At 38.1% G+C, this 23,513-nt stretch overlaps 1 protein-coding gene across 1 annotated transcript in view; it reads right to left on the bottom strand.

The window, feature by feature from the left end:
• Nucleotides 1-2,011: 2,011 nt before the first annotated feature.
• loxl2b (lysyl oxidase-like 2b) overlaps nucleotides 2,012-23,513 on the bottom strand; it is a 112,731-nt gene continuing 91,229 nt past the window's right edge. The window contains exons 11-14 of the mRNA XM_028798872.2: nucleotides 20,235-20,350; nucleotides 14,431-14,567; nucleotides 13,309-13,420; nucleotides 2,012-3,108 (exon numbers count right to left, since the gene is read on the bottom strand). Of these exons, the coding sequence (XP_028654705.1) occupies nucleotides 3,038-3,108; nucleotides 13,309-13,420; nucleotides 14,431-14,567; nucleotides 20,235-20,350 (436 nt within the window). The 3' untranslated portion in view covers nucleotides 2,012-3,037. The remainder of the gene's footprint in view (nucleotides 3,109-13,308; nucleotides 13,421-14,430; nucleotides 14,568-20,234; nucleotides 20,351-23,513) is intronic.

Raw genomic sequence — 23,513 nt, 5'->3', positions numbered from 1 at the left:
ACAGAAGTCATACTTTCTCCCTATTTTCCCACTCCTTTGCCTTTAAAATACTTCAGTCTTAAATGATGAAGACACAGTAACAATGTTTTAACTCTAAATGTTAATATTACTGTGTATTTAAAAAATCATGGTGTCGTAGTACCCTCCTAATATAAATGTACAGTATGTAATGACATATTAACCCAGATTTGAGCCCTTTTTTGTGTGTGTGACCATTTTCAACAAGTGTTTAAATATTTCTATTTGACCTCCTGTGATATCGCCCCAACCTAAAGCCCATCCAGTTCAGGGTTGTGAGGTTCTCCAGGGCCTGCGTTGGGCACAAGACAAAAGCAGCCCTGGATGGACCAGCCTGTACTTGCACCGATAGTCTCACTGCACTTGCACAGTTCCAATTTTAGAATCACCTAACAAAGACTTGGAAATCATTTTGGAGAAATTAGGTGAAGACTGACAAGCTGAATTTGTGTTGCAGGGCCAGACGTGATTCTCAAACAAGTTTGTAGTGAATAGCAGTGAAGTCTGCCAACTCAAAGGCTACACCCAGAGGGCCCCCAAGTTCTCCAGTCTGTGCATTTTTTAGTGCCGGGGTTTCAGGGAGAGAGCAAAAGAAACTGAACAAAAGACTTGATGCTGAGAGAAAATAAAAAGCTAAAATTGCTGGAATCAATTCTGGAACTTAGTGGCACATTATAACTGAAGCCTAATAATTAATTTGTATGTTGTAACGAGTGTGGAGATGGACAGACAGACAGACACGCGCACACACAGACCACCACAGCTGCTTGGCTCCACATGTCTCCGATGTGCTTCTGTTTGCTACGACATCTTTCTGTCATTTTGACTGTTACGTCATTGTATGGATAGCAACAACAAATTGAGTTGAGATAAGCATTGGGGTCTATGGATGTACCACATGTTAAAATGCTGCAGCTATTCTGGTATGACACGTTTGTGTTTGCACTTCCAATCAGACAGTAACCTGAACTCACTTTAGTTATTTGTTTAGACGTGCAGTGAGGAGACAGTGGATGTCTTGTAGCCTTGTCCGTGCTTTACAGGTATCACACAGGCACATTTGTTAATTTGGGTGTTTTGAGTACTGAAATCTGCATCTCCTGTCACTCTCCATTATCAGTTCACTTAACGGCAGTCCTTTTGACAGGGTGTTTACTTCAAGTGCATATTTTGCAATTCATATTTTCCCGGACATAGCTGCCAATTCTTTCAACCTTCTATCGACTCCTGCACTGTCACTGTAACTGAACAACAGCGGACACACACAGCACCTGTGACAGCATATCGTTCAGTTTTACCACTCATCTGTTCATGTCTTTGAATGCCAATGTATAATCTGATTTTACAGAAAGGTTTTTTGGTTGAACCAGATTATGTTTATTTTTAAAACATGCAATGTGCTCTTTGCACATGCAACATCATTTATATGTTGAATTGGGGTCTTTTTACTAGACTTTTCAGCTGTAGAGAGTCCACCTTAATCAGAAGCTTTCTGTCTGCCCCTGCTTTGAGTGCCACCTTCATGATGCGTTGGATTGGTTTAGAAATGTGACACTCAGAGAGCCGTTTAACTGTCCTCACCCAGTATTAAGCAAAGCACACTCATGGTTGACTCCAGACATCTGCATTTTACATCTGCCTAAGTGAGACTAGGACTGAGTAGTCTGTTGTAATCAACATTATTCTGGTAATGGTATTTTATTTTTAAATTGCTTGCTTTTAAATGATGATGAAAAGAGTCCTAACAATTACATTTAATGTTGCTTGCCATTTTTGACGTTATCCAAGTGAAGCTGAAAGTAAGACATTTTGGGTGTTTGTAGGCATAAACAGAATGTGGGAGAAAAGTTAGTGCACTTGGAGAAAATCCACACAAATGAGAGGACATACACGCTCTTTTTACAAACCAATATTTGAGACCTGGTGATATGGTGGAACGACCATAGTAATGTGAGAATGCACAATTAACTGTAGTAAAACAGTAAAAACTGGGTACTGAAAAAGCAAAATTATATATTTATTCAAGTAAATGCATAGATTACTATTTGGCTGGTAATAGGTGTTTCCTCCTAAAATAGAGGAACACATTTAGCACCATTGAAACTCACAAAGTACCCCAACAAAATAAAAGTTTCACTCGCACATAATTTATGGACATGAAACAATATTTGGCTGTAACAAAAATACAAGCTGCAGAAAATCCCTGACTCTTAACAACAATAAGTTACTAATAAATGCTCGTGCTATACCAGAGTAGGAAAAAAACCAAATTGATGAAGTCAGGTACAGTGTGCACTGCTGTAGTACTGGAGGCCTATACTGCTGTTTGGCGTCGTAGCCACCGTAGCAGTTTGTCATCAGTAAGTGCAGCAATTCTTAATGTCCCTGCAGCTCAGAGAATAGAGGGGGGGGGGGGGGGGGGGGGGGGACACTGAGGGTTAAAGAAGGCCAAGCTCACTGGGTTTTTCTTTTTAACGTATGCCTGTTTTCTGGATGCAGATTTAACAGTTACATTGGGAATGGCATGTATTGTAAGCAGTGTTTCATCTTGTATCCAAATGGCCATCTTTTATTGGTTTAGCAAATAGTGCATTGTTCCCACTTAACAAATGTTGAGAAAAATACAAACCACCAAAAACATATAAATATGGCACATTGAGATTCCATTATGTTTTACAAAATTACTTGTCAAAAATAACTCTTGCTGATGCAACTTGAGTTACACCTTGCAAAATGTTACAGGCATCCTGATATGGGGAAGGTGTTCTTTCATTCTGTGGTTAACCTAGACTTCCCAGAAGACACCACTTGGTTAAACTTAACTGAGACTTGACTATTGAATATGCTATGACAGAACTGTAGCTGACATCATGGAATAACATAAATTGAGGAGCTTCTCAATATTTAATAAATTGTTTAAACTTGTGTATTAAAAAATGTATTTGTGGTTAGCTGGTTTCATCCCACTGGGCATTACTGCAGAGTCCATCTTCTTTTAATATCTTCATTTTCTTTTTCTTTACCGGCGTGATAATTGGTTGGTTAGAAGATCTGGGAAAGTACCTTCAGTTTCAGCACTAAATGAGCCACCTGGAAGGAGAAGAAGAGGAAGAAAAAAAAAACAATTTCTTGTGTGAATAACAACCACCAACAAGGCTTACTAACACAACACACTTTCTTTTATAATATGTCGTCTTTCATTACCCAAAACCGTATGATGACCCATATTGACATGAAGAGTTTTTTCAGCATATTTGTACAGCTGATTTTAATATTCTAACTGTTCAAAGACTAAGATTCATTTATTTATTTAACACTACTTTTAAAGAAGACAAAAAATTAGTAGCCAGGATTGAACAATTTTAATTGATAGCATCGGTAACCACCAGTGAAATATCATTTCAAATCTTTCTGAGTAAATCATCAGGTGCACACAAGGTCTACTGTATACAGTATACTAGGCATGTCTGTCAAACTTTCAAAGATACATCAGAGCAACAATTTTAAATTGACTTTTTTGTAAGATTCAGAAGAAACTGACCAGCAATACTCCATGATGGGTTTGGCATTGTCAGGCAACTGTAATTTTTTGAAAGAATCAAAGATAAACTACCATGAGTGAGTCACACAGCATGGGCTATTTAAAAAAGTACATTCTTACAAGATTAACAGCGTTGTCACTTTTAGCATGTTTTTGAATGCACACAAATGAACTAAACATACAAGTAAAACAAGTATAATTACAGGAGAAGAAACTGAAAACTTCCTAGCAAATTTGGGAGCCATGCACTCAGAAATGTGTACATAATTCACATACGGCACATGTACGTATACTGTGCAGAAAATATGTAAAATATTCATTATCCTACGTTATTCTAAATATAGTTCACTTTATCAATTGTCTATTTGTCATTCCATTATTTTTAAATTAATCTTGCTGTGTTACAACATTCAGCTTTTAATATGTTTCCATGTTTTTGACATTTACACACATGTGGAGCTTCCAGCTGAAATCAAATTTCTACACACCCCACTAAATTGCTTACTTCAAGCTCCCTGTTGGTTGGGATGGAAAACCATTTCACCTATTGAAATATAAACCAAAACCCTTATTGCTATATTTCTGGCTCAGTGGTGATACACAATATATCTCACTATGTTCAATCAGGCTGGCTAAATGTTCAGTTGTAAGTGAAAGGCATGTGTGAGATTTCATAAACACTTGTATTAAAACTGACATTGATCAAAACTAAATGCAAACAGGCTAACAGGGATTTCTTTCCTGTTTGAAAATATATGGGGTATAAGATATCAACATATAAATGAAAAAAATAACACAGAACCTATATTAAATAAAACGTATGCCTATCTTTGAGAATGCTCTTACAATAACATTGATTAAAATATTGTGCAATCATAGGGTATCCTTTCCTACTTAAAATAAAAAGCTGGGCAAATAACAATAAAAATGCAAAAAAGGACCTACTTGCTGTGACATTGTTTTCTTCTGAAATGGATATGCAAAATTGAAAAAATATTTTTAAAATTCTTTATTTTACTTCATGAATTTAAAGAAACGGATCACTTAACACTAGAATCCCTGAAGCCTACGAAAAAAGTTGTAATGCTGGTCCACCTTTAAATTTTTTTGCATCTCTTCATTGGTGTCTTTGTTTTGTAAATGTGGCAATCAGCACCCCACCGATGCAGTTGAAATCAAGTCAGACGCAAAAGTTTCAGAGCTCAAGTCTGTTTATCTGGGTGTGAGGTGCATAGAGTTGTATGGGATAAATAATACAGTATATCGTTATTTGGAATACATACATTTCATGCGTGTTCCGTGTCTACAAAGATTTGGGTAAGTGTAGGATATCAGGAAATGCCAGTCAAGAAACTATATCAAGAAACTTTTTTCTTGATATAGTAATAATAACAAAATGTTGACGTGAAGTGTATAGTGTGTGAAGACTGAAGTCCAAATATCAAATAAACACTTTCAGAAAAGGAATAACAAAACAAGTGCGCATTTTATTCAAGAATGTAACCAAAGACAATTTACATGTTGCTGTCAATGAGTTAAAACCCAAATATCAATTGACATAAATTGGCTGATGCAGAGGTAAGAACTGCTGCCTTGTAATCAAGAGCTTGTGGGTTTAAACCAGTTTCCACCTTGCATTTACTGATTTGAGTTGTGAGTTGCTATAATTATTAGTATTATACAATAAAAACATACATTTGATTTGAGTCTGTAACACCCGGTGTAAGGCCCTTAACCTTCAATTGCTCCAGGGGCGCTGTACAATGGCTGACCCTGTGTTCTGAGCCCAAGGGGTATGTGAAAACTAACAAATTCCTAATACAAGAAATTGTATAAGGAGAAATAAAGAACAAAAATTTTTGCTACTTATAAAAGTTTTTTTTTTTTTTTTTTATATATTGAGTTCTATTCTGAAGCTTGCACTGTCCTTTGTTTTGGAACAGGTTGGTGGGGCAGAAGGGCAGTCTAATACACTCGTCGTGCTGTAGTTTATGTCACTGTTGGAAATATGAAAGAGATGTGAAGTGCTTCCACTTTTGGATGCAACCTGTTCATGGCATCCTCTACAAATGACATGGTTCTTCTGCTCATCCGATCTTTTAAATCTAAGCCATCTCCTAGTAATTGATCCATTGTTTTTCTTTTTACAAACCAGATCATCTTCAGCAGTTTGAACCGTACCTGTGTCTTCTCTCCATGTTGCAGGAAGATGTTACAAAATCCATTTTACAGAAACAAATTATGTACTTTAACGCATAGTAAATGTAGCTTGATATAAACAGTGTTATTTAATCCTATATCTTGCTTGAAAATACCCAGTCCTAGAACCGGTCATCAAATGCCCAATGGAATGCTTCCACCGATGTGGAAAGAAAGCAAGCAAGAAGGGTCCTTGCATGTCTAAATTTGTTTTTCCCTATACAAACTACAAAGGCACAATTTAGAATAAGGAATGCATGATGATGTCATGTGTAACAGTGATGTCTGACCACGAGACCAGCAATGAACGGCACTGGCATAAACAACATGGCAATGACCATGCAAAACTAGAATAAAATAGTGGTACCCACTAGACAAGCAAACACATTAGCTCCGCAGTGGCATGACCATCATATTGATGTACTATATCAAGGGGTACATAAACCTTTAATACATTTGTGAAAAGCGTAAAAGTAATAAGTGGGAATCCAAACCCCATTTTAGAAAAGTGCGGTTTAGCAGAAAGGCTAAATGTTTCCATGTCTTCATAACTGGCATATTGCTGGTATAAAGTCACAGGACAGCACATTGTGGCAGGTTGTTAAGAAGGTGAAGCAATGCCTGTACTTCTTCAAACATCTGATTAATATTAGTGAAACACAACCTTCCCCATCTGAACCTGTGCTGACAGTGCTGCTCAGTCTTTTTGCCTTAATAGTTGCTTCCATTAATTCATCTGTGATGCATGTTAAGCTTATTGGTCTGTAGTTACTTGATAGTAACTCGTAAACTTTAGAGGAAGAAGTGCTAAATACTTTTTTTAGCAGTCCCTGTTAGTTTTTGGAGGTTTTTGACTTCTTCACACATGAAAGAATTTCTTTTGGTCATCCACCTTTTTTGAAATATTTCTCCATCTTTTAGACTTCCTAATGTCCTTTTTCACTGTTGTTCTCATATGCCCTATGGCTAGTGTGGGAGTTACTAGTCTTATTATCTTATTTGAGACAGTCTGGCCATATCAAAGTTGAAGACACTAAACACATTGTTATAAGAGAAGGGAGCAGAGTAACATTTGAATTGAGACAAAAATATGAGCAAGCAGTAAGCAGGGAAGTGGAGAAAATGTACACGATTCACAAAAAAATGAAAACCATAACAAACCAAACATACAATCCTGACAGGTACAGATGGGGCACTTTTTGCTTTGTGGGTAGGTGTTGCAGAATTTTTTTGGACATGGCTTAAAATAAATTGTTGCAGCTGTTCAGAAAGACAACTATCTGAGTTAACTACAAACAAAGCAATGCCATCAACAGAAGACCAAAGTCCTCTGTAGAGCAAAATCAAATAAAGGGAATGCTTTTATGTTCTGTGGATTCCCTTTTTATCCACAGTATGCTCAATCAGCAGAAGCTGCCCTGTTCTTTGGAAACTTTTATTAGCAAAGATTTAACGGTTTGGCAGTAAACGGGGGAAAAAAGGAGCATGTTCTACAGTTCTGGGCTGAAATTTTCTAAATATGGTAAGCAAGGTTAGTGTTCAATGTTCTTAAAGTTATTTGTCACATTTGGCAGTGTTAACTCTTAATTTAGCGCAGTAATAAATGTTAATGATGATAATTTGAAGTCATTTAACAATTCATACTTTTTATAAAAATATGCCTTTTTTTACAGATGAGAAAGACTAAAAAACATCAGTTTCACCCTGTGAGCCTGAATGTATTGGCAGCGATGTGTTTGTGATACCGAGCTGTGCCGTCATGTCCATGCAAACACAAGGATCCCGTTTATCGTAAACAAAATAAGTCCGTCCTTGTATAAAAGGGAAGGCTAAACACCCTCATCTCCTTAGACTCATCTAAAAAAGGGACAAGAAAGTAAAGAGAAATGACATCTGCACGTATTCGCCTTCAGAAGAGGGGAGAAAGGGCTGCCACTCCACGTTTCTTACACACGGGGGGGGGGGGGGGGGGGGGGGGAACCACATCAGTGTGGCACAAAGACAGGAAAAAGAGAATTTTTGACACCGTCCACCAGTCCTCACCCTTTACACCCTAGCACTCAGAAAGCAAGCCAGGCAACAAAGCTGAAATATTTCCAGATCCCCTATAATAAGCCAGCATGAAAATTCAACTCTAAAGCTTTTATTAAAACTTCAGGCATTTTTTCTAGCTTCACTGTTCAGTTTTAATTTAGAATATATGAAAACTGACACAAAAACGAATATGTTTTAGAACTGCTCCATTTTTTTTTTTAACTACTTCAGCCTCCCACCCAGTGTTAAGACCCCATTTCCATTGCACATATCGCTTATGAGTAAGGTAAACATTCAATGACATATAAATGAGTATGCTTTGTTGAGAATGTTGACCCTTTCTAGTCCGTACTAATTTGATTTTTTTATTGATTCAAATATAATTATTAGTTGGCTACTTAAATTTTACTTTTAAAGCAGAAACATATTAGTAATGTTTTTACTAGTAAGAAAATTATGTTCTGTCTTTTTTGTTTTTCATTTAGAGTTGATGCACATCATATGTATTTTTATATACAATTAAATGTTATTTATTTTGTTTATATTCCACCAAGAAAGATGTCACTTCATGTTTTTAATTGACTGTTACAAATGTGGGCACAGGTATTCAGAAACACAGAGACTAGCACTAACGTTTTATCAAAAAGGGTTGTTTATTTGTTTTGTTTGACTAGGATGAAATATCACATCAAGCTTATTTTTGCAGCACTATACTTAACCACAAAAACAGGTACTCTGGGACCAAATTTGGTAAATATAGTGCTTTTCTTCCAAACAATTTATTAACCAAACAGTATCTCCTCCCTGGGACTGGAATGGCCCTTTTTGTTAGTATTGTTTTGTTCTTTTGGCCCATATAGAACTTTGCTATCTTAGATTTATATTTTTATTTTCTAATATTTTGCTGAACTTTGTGTCTTAATTATTACATATCCAAAAATGAATGGCTATTACTCTGCTTATGCAATAAAGGAGCCGCTGAAGAGTAGTGAGTACAACACTCCAGATTTGTAAAAGAAAGTATTTATATGATTAAAGACCTTTGTTTCACACCAATATCAACTAAATAAAACACAAAAAATGGCACTTTAAGGATTTCTGTGAATAAACTGGATTTTACTTTACATAACCAAGACATTTTATGTTGCACAACCCTGGAATTAATTTTCCTTTGTGCTTGAATCTGTCAGCTAGCTTTGTACCAAGTGGGCGGAGTGGTGGCTCTGAGGCTAAGGATCTGCGCCGGTATCCCGAAGGTTGCCGGTTCAAATCCCCGTCACTGCCAAAAGGAGATCCTACTCTGCTGGGCCCTTGAGCAAGGCCCTTAACCTGTAATTGCTCCAGGGGCGCTGTACAATGGCTGACCCTGCGCTCTGACCCCAAGGGGTATGTGAAAACTAACAAATTCCTAATACAAGAAATTATATAAGGCAGAACAAAAAAAAAAAATGTCTTATCCTGTAGCATTGCAAAGTTATACTCTTAGGTACAAGGTGACCCCTTGTTTGGAAACATTTAGTCTCTTACACCTAAAGTATCCTTTAAAACAATTATTGCAGTTGCAGTTATACAGTATGTGTGTGTATATTGGTAGGTAACCACCCATACAATCAGATTGTGACACAGACTACGAATGCAGTGAATGTAATTACCCCGATCTACATGCTGTCAAATAAACGAACCACACGCCGTGGCGCAACGTTAGGGGCATCGCCTCTGACGCGGACGTCCGAGGTTCGATTCCCGAGAGGGAGTGCAGTGGAGTTTGTACACCTGATGAGCCCAGAATGAGGGCGAAACACGTGTCGTGTACTCTTTGCATTTATTTGACAGTAAACTATTTCAACCATTCTATGATCTGCTTCTCACAACTGAGGGCACCGTGGCGGATGTTAGCAGATTGCTGGCCAACCACAAGCGTTACCTGCTAGGTAACCACCCATACAATCAGATTGTGACACAGACTACGAATGCCGTGAATATATATATATATATGTATATATATATATATATATAGATATATATATATACATTTTGTTTATATAATATAAATATAAAAATATAACTATAAAATATATACTGTATATATGTGTGTGCGCATAAACATGTACTTATCCAAACCTTTATTTTCAAAATTATTTTTCATGCCAATCCTTCAAAAAAATTTCTGTTTACCACTAGCCACAGAGAGCCGACATTTTGTGCGCTAGATTGGGGTTTTTGTGCTGCAGTTCACACATCTTCACTTGCCTTCTGTTGCAGTTTCCCCGCATACAGTAAGTTTAGTGTTTTTATTTATTATTGTTGTTGTTGCTGCTTTTTCCTTGCATTTCTGGAATAAACTATGTACATACATACATTTTCATGTGTTACTGGGGTGGGGACATTGCCTTTCCTGACAGACCTGGACACAGGGCAGGAAACAGCTCTGGACAGGACCCCAGAGCTAGACACACGCACCACACATACACCTACACTAGGTGTTTTTGCACCACTTTTGGGTTTCAAGCACATGAGACTTGTTCATGATATAACCCACCCCATTCCTCCACCGAAGGGATCAACAAATCTATGAGAATTTTTTTATCCTGTATCTAACCAAGGTTTCTTCACCAAGCGCTCTCTTCAACCTATAGGCCACTGAATAATAAACAGGGTTGGTTAAGCAAGTGCAAACAGAACTGTTGTAGGTTGAAATGAGCACTTGGTAAAGACAGCGCAATTAGAACCAGGATAAAAAAAAATCTTGCATGGTGCTGTCCAGCTTTTCAATCTGGGGGAGTGTGATGATGCACGTTAAGGTTGATGGTTGCAAACAGGGTTTTTTTTATTTTGCATTTTTTAAACAGAGCAACTTGTGCACTGTGCTTGTGTTTGCTTGTGTGGCCCCGGGATGTTGAATGGAGTTATTGGTACTGATGATGCTTGCACGTGAGGGCGCGACTGGTTCCAGTTTCCTTACTGACTTCCCAAGGGTCATAATTGAGATGCTGCCCTCACAGAGGCACAAGAAAGTCTTTGCAGGAGAGATGCTTTGGAAGTTTAAAAGGAGGTAAGAGTGGGAGGGCGGGCATTCAAGCAAGTGAGTGAGTGAGTGCTGATGTGATGAGTTGGTATGGTTGGGCCCCTACGAGGGAGCAAAAAAGTGAGGGGTGTCCACACTGGCCAATGGTGTCAGAGTAGGGACATTTGAACGTGCCTCCAGTGGATCTGAAAAGTGCTGAGTGAGCACAGTGCTGGTTGAGACAGAAGGAACGGAAGCCCGGTGCAAGGGACCAGCACTGTCGGCATCTCCACCAGCTGGGAAGACCTGCTGGAACTGAGCTGGGCAGACCGAGAGAGAACTGCGACAAACTGGTTTGTGATTGCTTCCTGGGACAGTTTTCTTTGTTGGATTTTACTTATTTATTGATGACTTTTAACCTGTACATAAGCAATGATTTTATTATGAATTATTTGTTGACTTTTACAAAGGAGATCAGCATTTTTTGCACTTTAGGGTTTTAAACCCCAGTTTGAGATTTAAGCAAAATGCAGTTTTGAACCATACTCTAGAATGCAAGTGTCCTCATTGCACTGACCCATCTTGGTTGATGAATATCAATGTCCTTGCATTCAAGAGAGACATGGCAGCTGCAGCCAGTCCGGGCCATCACGGGGGAGATTATATGATGAAAATGTCAGTAGCTGACATTTGTCTCTCATATGCTTGCGTCCCAGTGAAGCAAGGAGTGTTATACAGTGACATTTGATCAAAAAGGGTGTCCTTAAGTGAAACTTAAAGAGGCACCGGTAACAGCATAACAGTATTCAAAGGTATACTAAGAAATGTTGCCTGTCCTCTAAGTTGAAATCGAAAGAGCACTGCTCAGTATACTAACACAAACAGAATGTGCAGCAAGAAACATCCGGAAATGGTAATTAAACCCACAACACTATTCAAAGTTATACTCTAAGCATTACTGACAAACCAAGTGTAGAACTGAGTCCTTCAGCAATCAGAGCCAAAACTGTGATAAGAATGTGACTCAGGGTCTTCATATTCCTTACCACTGGCATGCTATAACTTTTCTAGGACTTTTTCAACCATATAGTCTCCTTTTTTTGAAGACGACGATGACAACATTTCCCAGGTTCAAACTTTAAGTCTAGTTGCATGTCAACCAATCAAACTCCATACACTTTCACAGAACTTGTGCATAATGGTGCATAAAAATTAGCATTCATTCAAATGTATTAATTGCCTTTTACACACAGCAGTGACATGTGGTATGGATGACCTACCATAGACAACTATACATCACTAGAACGCTCCCAACCTCAGCTATCCAGTGGTATTGAGCCTTTCACTGTATGTGGCTCGACGCAGATGAGATCTTGATAAAAGCAGATTCACTCAGCTGTGGTGCGCTTCTCGTCTCGGCATATGTGTGTGTATGAAAGAGAGCAGATGACATGGAAACTTGTGATTTATTTGAAAGGAGACATCCTTGGGTATGCATCCATTATCCAACCCGCTATATCCCAGCCAACACAGGGCACAAGGCAGGAACAAACCCCGGGCAGGGTGCCAGCCCACCGCAGGGCACACACACACACCAAGCACACACTAGGGACAATTTAGGATCGCCAATGCATCTAACCTGCATGTCTGTGGACTGTGGGAGGAAACCCACGCAGACACGGGGAGAACCTAGGAAGCGAACCCAGGTCTCCTTACACACAAATATTATTATGAATAATACAGTGCTTCGTCAGCAGACAGTGCTGTTTTATACTGGTGATGAACAGGTTTGGGAAACACTGCAATAGCATAATTCTTAAATTGCTTTCAAATACTACTGTACTATTCACATCTGAGATTTAATCAAGAGACGGCAATGTAAGTAGTGATGTACCTTAATTAACACAAAATTCTGTTATTTATCTAACTGAAGGGCTGGTAATTGAAAAAACAAAATATTTCCAGTTAAACAAGGAGTCTGATTATTCACATTAAAGAACTGGTTAAGTGGAGTAGTGGTGTAGGAGGACCAATTTTGGTAAACATTGCCCTAGCACATAAAGGGTTAAAGTGAAAATGAGTTTTTTCCAATTATTTTTAACAATACCTAATAGTAGTATATTTCTTTACCTTTCAAATTTCACAAACCATATACATCTGTACAGTTTAATACTTAATTTGAAATTATTTGAATTACACAGACTGCACTGCAGATCTGTTCTTATACTTAAAATTTCATGTCATATTCTCATTAATATCTGTTTAAAGAAGTGTTTTTAATGGATTACAAAGATCGGACAGGGAATAAGACTGCCTTTCATTATTCCATGTCACAAAATTCTGAGTATTCATTAGAGTCCCAAGTTATATGACTTTATTCTTTTCTATGTAATCAGGTAAATTGTCATAATAAGAAAAAATACATACTTGGTTTGTCTTTTATGGAGTGAGCCTGCACATACCTAAACAATTTACTTAAGTGTGCCAATTAAGTTTCAACATTTGTCCTTACCTATATGACAGCTGTACATCCACACTCTATGTCCGTCGTACCTACATCGACACTTCATCACGTTATTAGAATAATCGGATTCAGACACTTCATAATTCGGGTTGATCACCACCTGCCAAAACAGAATTTTTTTTATAGCACACAACATGGACGATTGATACATTTTCAGCATCTTTAACTATCAGCTTTGCTGGCATCCTTGAATTCCATGTACAGCTTTATTCCATTTAAATTTCTAGGTTTTAGAAAGAAGTAATTTGTGGTGTAAAGAACAAGTGTATCAATATTTCCATGTACAGTAGTACAGTTCCATTTCTGAAATTAAATATTTCTGTAGTGTATGTGATTTATGTCTCCATGAAGTAGCAGGCCTAGTTTCCATGGGATATAACTGAATGCTAAAAGAAGACTGCTGTTTACTACATGAAAACAGGCTGATTTTACAAATGGAAATTATAATTGTAATTGCTGCAACACAGTAAGTATTTCCATACATGTTTAGTTATAGATAAAAAAATGTACCTAACTCCATAACACTGCTACTTTTACTATATATCTTAATGCTAGTACAAATTTCTGTTGTAAACATATCCCAATTATTACTTTTCATTTATTGTATCATGTTTGACTAGCCTGCATTTTTACAAGCTTTCATAGCACATATTTGGAATGGAAACATAGTAATAAAAAGTGCATTTTACAGTATAGAATGCAGCACTCTGTCCCTTGATTTTCAAATGTTGCATTATGTACTGGGAAGTAAATCCAGTGGGTGTAGAAAGTATTTACCCCAAGACTGCTACCACAGTTTATTGTTTGTACCGTTAATTAAAGTATTTTCATGGACCAAGATAGCCTCAACCTGCTGTCATTACAATCTGAACAAAACAATTTAGTTTTGACTGTTTCTTTTAACAGAGTAATATTAAACATGAATGATTTATCCAAATGACTAAAACCAAGACAACCGATTCTTGGTCTAAATGGATCACACAGGTCTGAAATTCTATGTTGTCTCTCCCGTTAGGGACATTCTGTTGCACGTGTTCATTAAGTACACTATAAGTGCATATACCATTGTTCACTCTTAAAAGCAAATGAAGAAATCCATGTAAGACACACCTGAAAAATGTAATCTCCAGGCTTGACGTCAGTGATGTCAACCCACTGGCAGTCTATGTCATGGCGATACGTATCCCAGCAGCCCACAGTTATTCCCTGTTCACCAAAATTGGCACACTCATACCGTTTATAAATTCCTAGAAGATAAATGGAGTTACTGAGTATAACAAATTTACAATCTTAACAAACAGAAACTTAATGAATGTTCATGCTGCTTCTTTATAAAAAATAGACACTTGAGCTCAACAGGCCTTTGGCACTTCATTTTTGATAACATTATGCAGGATATTAAAACTACTGGAAACCAGCTTTGCAAACCACAGAATTATTTTCTTAAATGACATTCATTTTGATGTAAGTTGATGTCATCAAATTAAAGCCACTGTGAGTTCATTATTGTGTACTGTACTGTGATCATTGTCACTTGTCAGACTGTCACTGGTCCTTACTTGGCACAGTACAGAAAGACCCATGGCTATAAGAAGTTAATGAAAGAAGAGGAGTTATGATGGGATGTGAGGTATAGGAGATACTGTTTTGGAAATTTATGCCATTCTGTCAGTATGGCATGGGAACAGCCAGGAGGAAAGAAGATAAGTAACTATCAAAAAATGTATCTCCTGGATGATGTATTGTTTGTATGTGTATGTGTTTCTTCTTCCCGGGCTCCACCTTTATGTACAAATTCAAAAATATGCATTAGCATTAATTTTAAGTTCTTTAGGACGATGGCCAGGATTATTATGGCAAGCTTTTTAGGCAATTGCCCAATTATTTTCTCTTTTTGTATACTTTGGAACTGTTGTCCTTTAAGAGGTTACTGTATGAGCTAAGGAGTGTAAAAAAGGCAAATTTGATAACGTGTCTTAATTTCCAGTCAAAGAGCATTATCAGTGCCAGAAAGTCTCATAAGCAAATGGGTCATCAAGAATGAGAAACGACAAAAACTATAATGAATGGGTTTCATTATATATATATATATATATATATATATATCATTATATATTTGATTATATAATGACATACTGAAAGAGGACAAAGAACAGAAACTGTTCTTTGACTTTTTACAAACCATCAACTTTACAGTTTCATTAAAGACAGTGCCAATGTTGTAGACCAACAAGTATGGAACAGTTGCCTGCTGTTTAGTTCAGATAACATAAAAACTGCTAAACAGAATGACCACTAAATGTTATTTATTTTCATAAAAATTTTGTGTTATAAAGGACAAAATTAGCCTTAAAGAGAACTTAAATGACTTTTGGACCACGCTAATGTAGTATAAAGCAAAAATGACAGTATATGAAAGTAACAAAGCTCTACAAAACACAAACTTTTTTATGAAAATTCTAATACTAATCGAAATGTATTCTAGAACACAAATAATATTAAAATACAGTCATTTAGCAACCAAAGTCACATGACAAAGTTTAACATTGGTAACAAATTGTTGAACAAATGCTTGGCCCTTCTGTTTTAAATGGCGTGACCTCCTGTTGTTCACACTCTTCAAAAAAAAAATCTAACCTTCTATTCTCTCTTTTTTCAACGTCTTGGAAGGCCTGTTAGCTGAGTCCTCGTTCCAAATAACCTGAAGGTTAAAACAGGCAATGCACTGAACTGTACCCTCTTGTGGTGGGTGACACACCATTACTGCAAATCTGTCTGGGCAATTTTGAAAGCTCAGGAATAAGGGGAGTGCTGCGTCTGTTGAAATATTTACTTGTAGATATGCAAAGGACTGCCTTGGTGAGCCTGCATTTTTAAAAATCATTCAAGAGAAATGGCTCTCTGTCCCCAGATATAGAGAGCAGTGACTTGACTGTTCCATCTGGGGTCCTTCTGCTGACACCTGTCAACCTTCAAGAAGTTCACCTGGCTTCCTTATTCTGCTGAGGCCTCTTTCTCTTTCTAAAGCCTTTGGAGAATTGATGTACATTGCACCCTCTACACTTAACATGGTTATTTACTTTTGTCTTCAAACACCAGGACCTGACCTGGGTTCCTGTTTTCCTAAATGTCCCTTCATGTATCCAGACCCTGGTCTATGCCCTTTCAGCGGTTATTCAGTTCTTATAAATCCAACAGTAAAAAATGTCATTTTATGGTTTTGAATTGAGGTACAACTTCTTATAATAAATGTTAAAACTGGAAAGTAGATATCTTTTGCAGAATTTTAAGTAACTCATTCCTGATTAAATCAGTGTTAGAAATAAAGGTTATATCAGATGCATCCACTCCTAAAAAAACAAACAGGAAATGTATCTGTGAAAACCACAGCATTTAAAATATCAGGATACGAGGGGAGACCCAAAAATCCCCAGGATTGTTAAAAAAAAACAACTTTACTATACAATCTATAGCAATTGCTTTCAGTCGATATCAAAATCCTCGCCTTGATCCACTTGTCCCTGCTCTTCTACCATTCCTGGAGACATTTCCTGCACTTTTTTGTTACAGTGTCTAGAGCTTCCTGCAACTTTTTTTTCCTGGATTTCCAATATGCTGGCAAATCATCTTCCCTTTAATTTCAATTTTAATTTAGTAACCAAAAAAGTCACAGGGAGCTATATCTGGCAAATACAGGAGGTGAGCTGCAACAACCACATTGTTTTTAAGTCAAGAACTCTGAGTGACAAAGTGGTGTGTGCAGGTGTGCTCTCGTTGTACAAAATGCAGTTTTTTGTGCACAGCTGGTCCAGACATTTTTTTTTTCTGATACTTTTCTGCAGACACCTTGGAAGTTCAGTGCAATGCTAATTAACACTCTATTCACAGGGAACAAACTTTATTAACAAGTCTGTTAACACTGAAAGACATCATCATTGTTGTCTTGATGTTTGATGTGACCTGACGTTCTTTCTTTGATTTGGAGAAAAAAAAAAGATCCACAGAAGTCACTTGCACAGATGTAAAATCCAACCATCCATTTTCCAACCCGCTATATTCCTAACTACAGGGTCACGGGGGTCTACTGGAGCCAATCCCAGCCAACACAGGGCACAAGGCAGGAAACAATCCTGGGCAGGGTGCCAACCCACCGCAGGACACACACAAACACACCCACACACTAGGGCCAATTTAGAATCGCCAATCCACCTAACCTGCATGTCTTTGGACTGTGGGAGGAAACTGGAGCGCCCGGAGGAAACCCACACAGACACGGGGAGAACATGCAAACTCCACGCAGGGAGGACCCGGGAAGCGAACCCAGGTCCCCAGATCTCCCAACTGCGAGGCAGCAGCGCTACCCACTGCGCCACCGTGCCGCCCCAGATGTAAAATAAATATCAGAAATGTGCATCTCAATCAGCACAGTGTCATGTGGCAGACTGATCTCTAAGAAGACTGTGGGCATGTGACACCTAGCAAAATAATCGAGAACTACACCTTACTACTGTGTTGTTGACCAATTCTGGAAATTTTTGGGTCCCTCATTGTAATTCATAATTCACTTGAATAAAATAACTAAAGTCAAACTGACCACTACCTTCTCCCATAATGCAGAACAGATGAAGTGACTTGTCAGAGAACACATGTCGACCTCCCATCACCAGTCGATTTAGCGCCACCTTTTACCCATTGAGAGACGTCGCATCTACTTGCTTTTATTTATGTTACTGAGCGGCCTGAGATGGTTTCTAGACAACGTATGGTAGAACAGTCAAAAGTGCTACAATCTTATGCATCCAGTGCCATGGGTTCAAATCGTACTCCTAGACATCCTCCCTGTGTCTATACAGGATTTCTCTTGTGCTTGTGTATCCATGAGTGGGCGCTGCAGCATACAAGCAAGCCATCCATGGCTGTTGTCTTCCTTTGTACCCAGCAGCGCTAAGATAGGCTTGGGTCTGTGCCCATGAATTGGATTAAGTGGGTTTGAGAACGTTATGCTTGTATTACTAAAAACATAATGCTATTTAGACTACTCTATTAAGCTGTTTTCTCTTCTAAGATGCCACTGTGTGGCTTTGCCTTGACTAGGTGTACTGCCTTAATATTTACTTACAATTACATTGCTGATGCTTTTACAGATTTACTTACAAATCACAGTGGTTTTCGTATTTCTAAAATTAAAGAAATTCTGGTGAAATAACATGTTCATGGCTGATTTTATATAATGTCTTTCAAAGGCAATTTTGATTGTAATACAAGAAATTTACAATGGGTTTAATAACATTTCAAAAATTTTCCTTTTGTTCAAGAATGGTAGAGAAATAATTTGCTATCGTATGATTCATAACACTTTTTGTCTTAGAACAGTTTTTCCCAAACTCAGTCCTGGGGACCCCCTGTGGCTGCAGGTTTTTGTTCCAACCAGATTCCTAATCAGTGACAATATCTGATAACACTGAGCTCATTTAATTAGCTGGTATTTTTTTTCTTTTATTCGACATTCAGAAAAGCACAGCAGCATGATTTTTACATTTATAACACATTTAGAAATATTTCAGCTTTTGCTATAGATTTAAATGCTTAACTCTCTTTTGTTGATTTCATGATACTTTGCCCTTTCTCTGTGCAGTTTTTCCCCCTTCGTTGTATCTTAATAATGACAATTTAAAACGAGCAGAGCAGACACCCAGGCAAACAACACACTGAATAATCAAAGGCTGCAACTACTTTAGAGTCAGACCCACTAATTAGTAAATAACGGATTAATTAAACAATTAGAACACCTAGAAAAGTAGAATAAAAATCAAGATGAAAATACTGTTAAAAAGAAAAAAAATACATTATTCCTATATAACTGCTTGGTACATTTTAATATTTTTTTTTAGCAAACTTAGTTTTCTAATTTCTATATTGTTCCCTAAACACAGAACTTGGGAAATATCAGTTCACTTAATTAGCCCAGGAGTTCAATTAAAAACAGAAGCTGGTTGGAACAAAAACCTGCAGCCACAGGGGGTCCCCAGGACCGAGTTTGGGGAACACCGTCTTAGAAGGACACGCTTACAATAAAATTCCCCACTGCAATAATCCCAAATTGTTTTGCAGTTGCTAGTATGCAAGCTGCAGGAAGATGGCAGCATATCTGCAAGTAAATATTTCAACAGAAGCAGCACTCCCCTCCATTCCTGTGCTTTCAAAATAGCTAAGACAGATTTGCAGTAGTGGTGTGTCACCCACCACAGGAGGGTACAGTTCAGTGCATTGCCTGTTTTAACAGGAGAGCAAAATACACAGACACTGAGCCTCATATTTAAGTAATTCAGCTATTAAAAGTATTCATTCAACAATCTTAATTTTGTGGGGCAATCTTCTTTGAGTGTTAATGAAAATTCAGTAAAATAATACAGAGATTACAGTGTTCTGCATAACCCACAGAATACATTGTATAGAGAGCCTTAGTGTTTCACAGTTAGCTAGTATGTAATCATAAATCTGTTTAGCTGTCATTATTACTTCTCTATACTTACATATTCATCAGTCAGTCATCGTCCAACCAGCTATATCCTAACACAGGGTCACAGGGGTCTGCTGGAGCCAATTCCAGCCAGCTTTTCACAGGGCGAAATGCAGGAACAAATCCCAGGCAGGGCGCCAGCCCACCACAGGACACACACCCACGCACCAAGCACACACTAGGGCCAATTTAGGATCGCCAATCCACCTAACCTGCATGTCTTTGGATTGTGGGAGGAAGCCCACGCAGACACGGGGAGAACATGCAAACTCCACGCAGGTTTCCTAACTGCAAGGCAACAGCGCTATCACTGCGCCACCGTGCCGCCTACTTACATATTCAATGCTTCAAAATTACTGTTAAAATTGAAGTTATTTGAGAAATCTAAGGGTACCTTCATCACATTCTGTGTCCTCCAGGCAGAAGCTTGCTTTATGTCCCTCAGCAACCTTTGAACCATTGAGACTTAGCAGGTCGTAATGTGTAAACACCTCCATGCTGTGATAGTGCCTGAACAAGAAAAATGCAAATAGTTATGTCCTAGCTGAGCTCCAGTAACTTGAACTGTATGGTTCTCCTTAGGTGCACAGCAGCATTTTGGATGGAATCCAAAATTAAAACTGTTCAGTGTGTAAAGTTGCAGTTGGGCACTGCCAGTTCCTTTAACAGCCCAACCGTGAGAGTGCTGGGTTCATTTACTTATTACTATTAAGTATGTATGCCATGTAATGGAATGCTGCACCCATGTGGGCATGTACAAACTTCAGCTTTTGTGACCCTGAATGAGAATAAATAGCTTTTCCAATTTATTTTCAAAATTACAACCAGGCCACCCAACCTGACCTGTTTATAAGTAGCAGCATTTCCTTATGCTTAAAGTAAAAATCAGTAACTAGAATAGACTTGGGGGCATGGGGAAACAAAGACTGGATGGAGCTGCATTCAGTTCTCCACACATTCTATGGATGCCTGCTTGTTTTTTTCCCAGCCACTCATATATTCTCCCATATCCCAAGGATGGCCTGGTATAAGTGAGAGAAAGAATGAGGCATTCAGCAACAGACTAGCATTTCACCTGGGATGTGATTTGTTCCTGGTGCTACCAGAAAACACCCCAGCTCCCCACAATTCTCTGGTAGGTTCAGAAAAACACGTGAATAGATAAGGAAATATGGCTTAATGAAAAAGTCATTTCACTGGAACTAACACGTTAGCAGGTTCCCCCAACATGATGAACTAGCTATGTCATTCTAAGCTAGCTGTCTAACCAGCCAGGGCTTTAGCTGTAGACATACAGAAACAGATCTACTTTATATCATTTTGAAATCACCTTGGATAAAGTGCAACATAAATTCATAAAAGTAATAAAGATGGTCACATTATATGGGTTTTATATTAGTGTAACTTTCTTTCTGAATGACTTTTATCACCTAAACAAATCACTAATGACACCCCAGGTCCTGTCGCCTTATGAGTTATGAATGCTTTTCACTATTCACAGCAGAATAGAGCGGCTGCAAAATGTTACAAACAAGCAAAGCAGCCAACAGTGCTGATGTCATCAAATTAATCAGTGAAGGTGGGAAAGAGAATTAGGATGGTAAGAAGTCAGAGGTGAGATTTATAGAGAAGGCCAAAGGAGATAAAAAAAATGTGATGCCTCATTAATTTATGAACAATTTAACCAGATTACACTGTGTTCATTTATAGTGTATGTTGTATAGTTGGAGTCCAGTCAGCTGAATCCATTCACTAACAAGAACTGAGCCTGTAGCCTTTTGGTTCACAGTCCAGCTCCAGAACTGTTCAGCCTCCCTAGGAGAACACATGGGACACAAGTTGATGAATATGAAGCATGCTGTATTTAAATTTCCCCCAGGTCAAGGCAGGCAGTAGACACATGTTATATGAACATGGCTTTTTATGTTGGCCAACAGATGTCTGCTTCCAAAAGGCCAGCTGCATGGGTTTAACATGCCTAAATATCCACAAATCCATTTTGTGAATTTACTCTTTTACAGTAGGGGGCTGGAGCTTATACTGCAGCATCAGTCACAAGGGTTGGAGTGACCTGCTTGAAAACTGGGATAAAGATGGAGAACCTCAAAAAAATCTACACACAGCATGAGAACTCCATGAACGTAACACTAGTCATGACTAAGAGCTGAATTCCAGGTTCCCTCAGTTTCTTTAATTCTAACCCCCAAAACCACACCATCACACTTCTGGAACTGGTGCAGGGCCTTGTAAAGTTAGTGATTGCCTATATGCAGGTCACAAAGGTAACCATAAATATTAGCGGTTTGATAAATCTGACACATGAAAAAAAAAAAACACTACTGACACTGAACAAGCAAAAAGAATCAGTGAAAAAAACAACAAACTGTACTTTTCAGTTCAGAAGAGGTGAGCACCTGTTATCAAATCAGTTTACTGTTCTGATTCGATTCTATTAATTTTATGTGAAATAGGTGCAGTGGTTAGCACTGCTGACTCAGAGCTCAGATCACATATTTGGTCACAATAATTGGTCAACTTCCTTAGCCCACCGATACATTAGCCCATTGCACAATTATAATCCACTCAAAGCTAGTTTAGTTCATCCTTCCACATCAGCTTCAATGCATTTCACTGAGTTCCGTGAACTTCCTGAATATGTCTGTGAATTTGCCTGAGGTTGAGGTGAAACAAATTAGTTGGGATTTGCTCTTCACTAATTATCATGCTTTGGCCCAGGTTCTATTTAGTGGTCTCTCTGACAATTCCACCCACAGTGGTTAGTGTGGTTTGTGACAGGTCCAAGTGTATAGGTTAGATTCTCTTTCTAATTATTGTCTACATGTATGCTTTGGGGTATTATGGTTTCACCTAACTTCACAGAGATTAAATTAGGACTCTAAATTGATTAGGTATTGGTGTTTTTTGGTATGCCTCCTAAAGACCTTGTATCCCATCTGTGGTAACTCCAGTCTTTGACAATGTAATGGAAATTTCAGGTTTAGAAATTGAGTTGAAATATGCAATGTACACTTAAGGGACACTGTGGTCATTATACCTGGCACTATTAAAGGGTTTTCATTCATTTTACAATGCATGTATAGTTCGTATGGATGGTGTTCCCCACAAATGGCTCCATTCTAAATAAACTCTGGTATTAAATGGAAAAATAATGGACAGGCTACAATCCACTGCCATCCTGTACTGGAATAAGTGGCTGTGAAAAATGTATTGCATGAGAGTACTGTAAATACAATTTCAGATTTATTATTCAAATAAAACTCTTTCAGGTTGCCTTCACTATACAAGGTGCTCAATAACAGCTGTAATTAAATACAATATTTAGAGGAATGTTTTGGGATGTGGGGGATCATACAAAGATGCCTTGAAAAGCCAATTCCTGTACACAACATACGGAAAGGTTTTGATCCAGCAACTTTGTCCTAATCACCAAACAGTTTCCAGAACAGTATTAAGCTGAGATTTAAAGGCCTCCAAGGTGTCACATTTGCTATCGTCGTAGCCAGCTGGCTCCTTAGATTCATAATTATGTTTCTTAACATTTATGTGCAATTTACCCATAACCCACATTCCATCTGTGTCACCATGTGATTCCTGATGTGGCACTCACCTTACTGCTTTCTTTCATTAGCTTTATGTCCTGTCATCTATCCAT

Source organism: Erpetoichthys calabaricus, chromosome 1, assembly GCF_900747795.2.
Source record: "Erpetoichthys calabaricus chromosome 1, fErpCal1.3, whole genome shotgun sequence".
NCBI classification, from domain to species: Eukaryota; Metazoa; Chordata; class Cladistia; order Polypteriformes; family Polypteridae; genus Erpetoichthys; species Erpetoichthys calabaricus.
The sequence above is the reverse complement of the archived record's forward strand: the minus strand, read 5'-3'. Positions and strand labels throughout refer to the sequence as shown.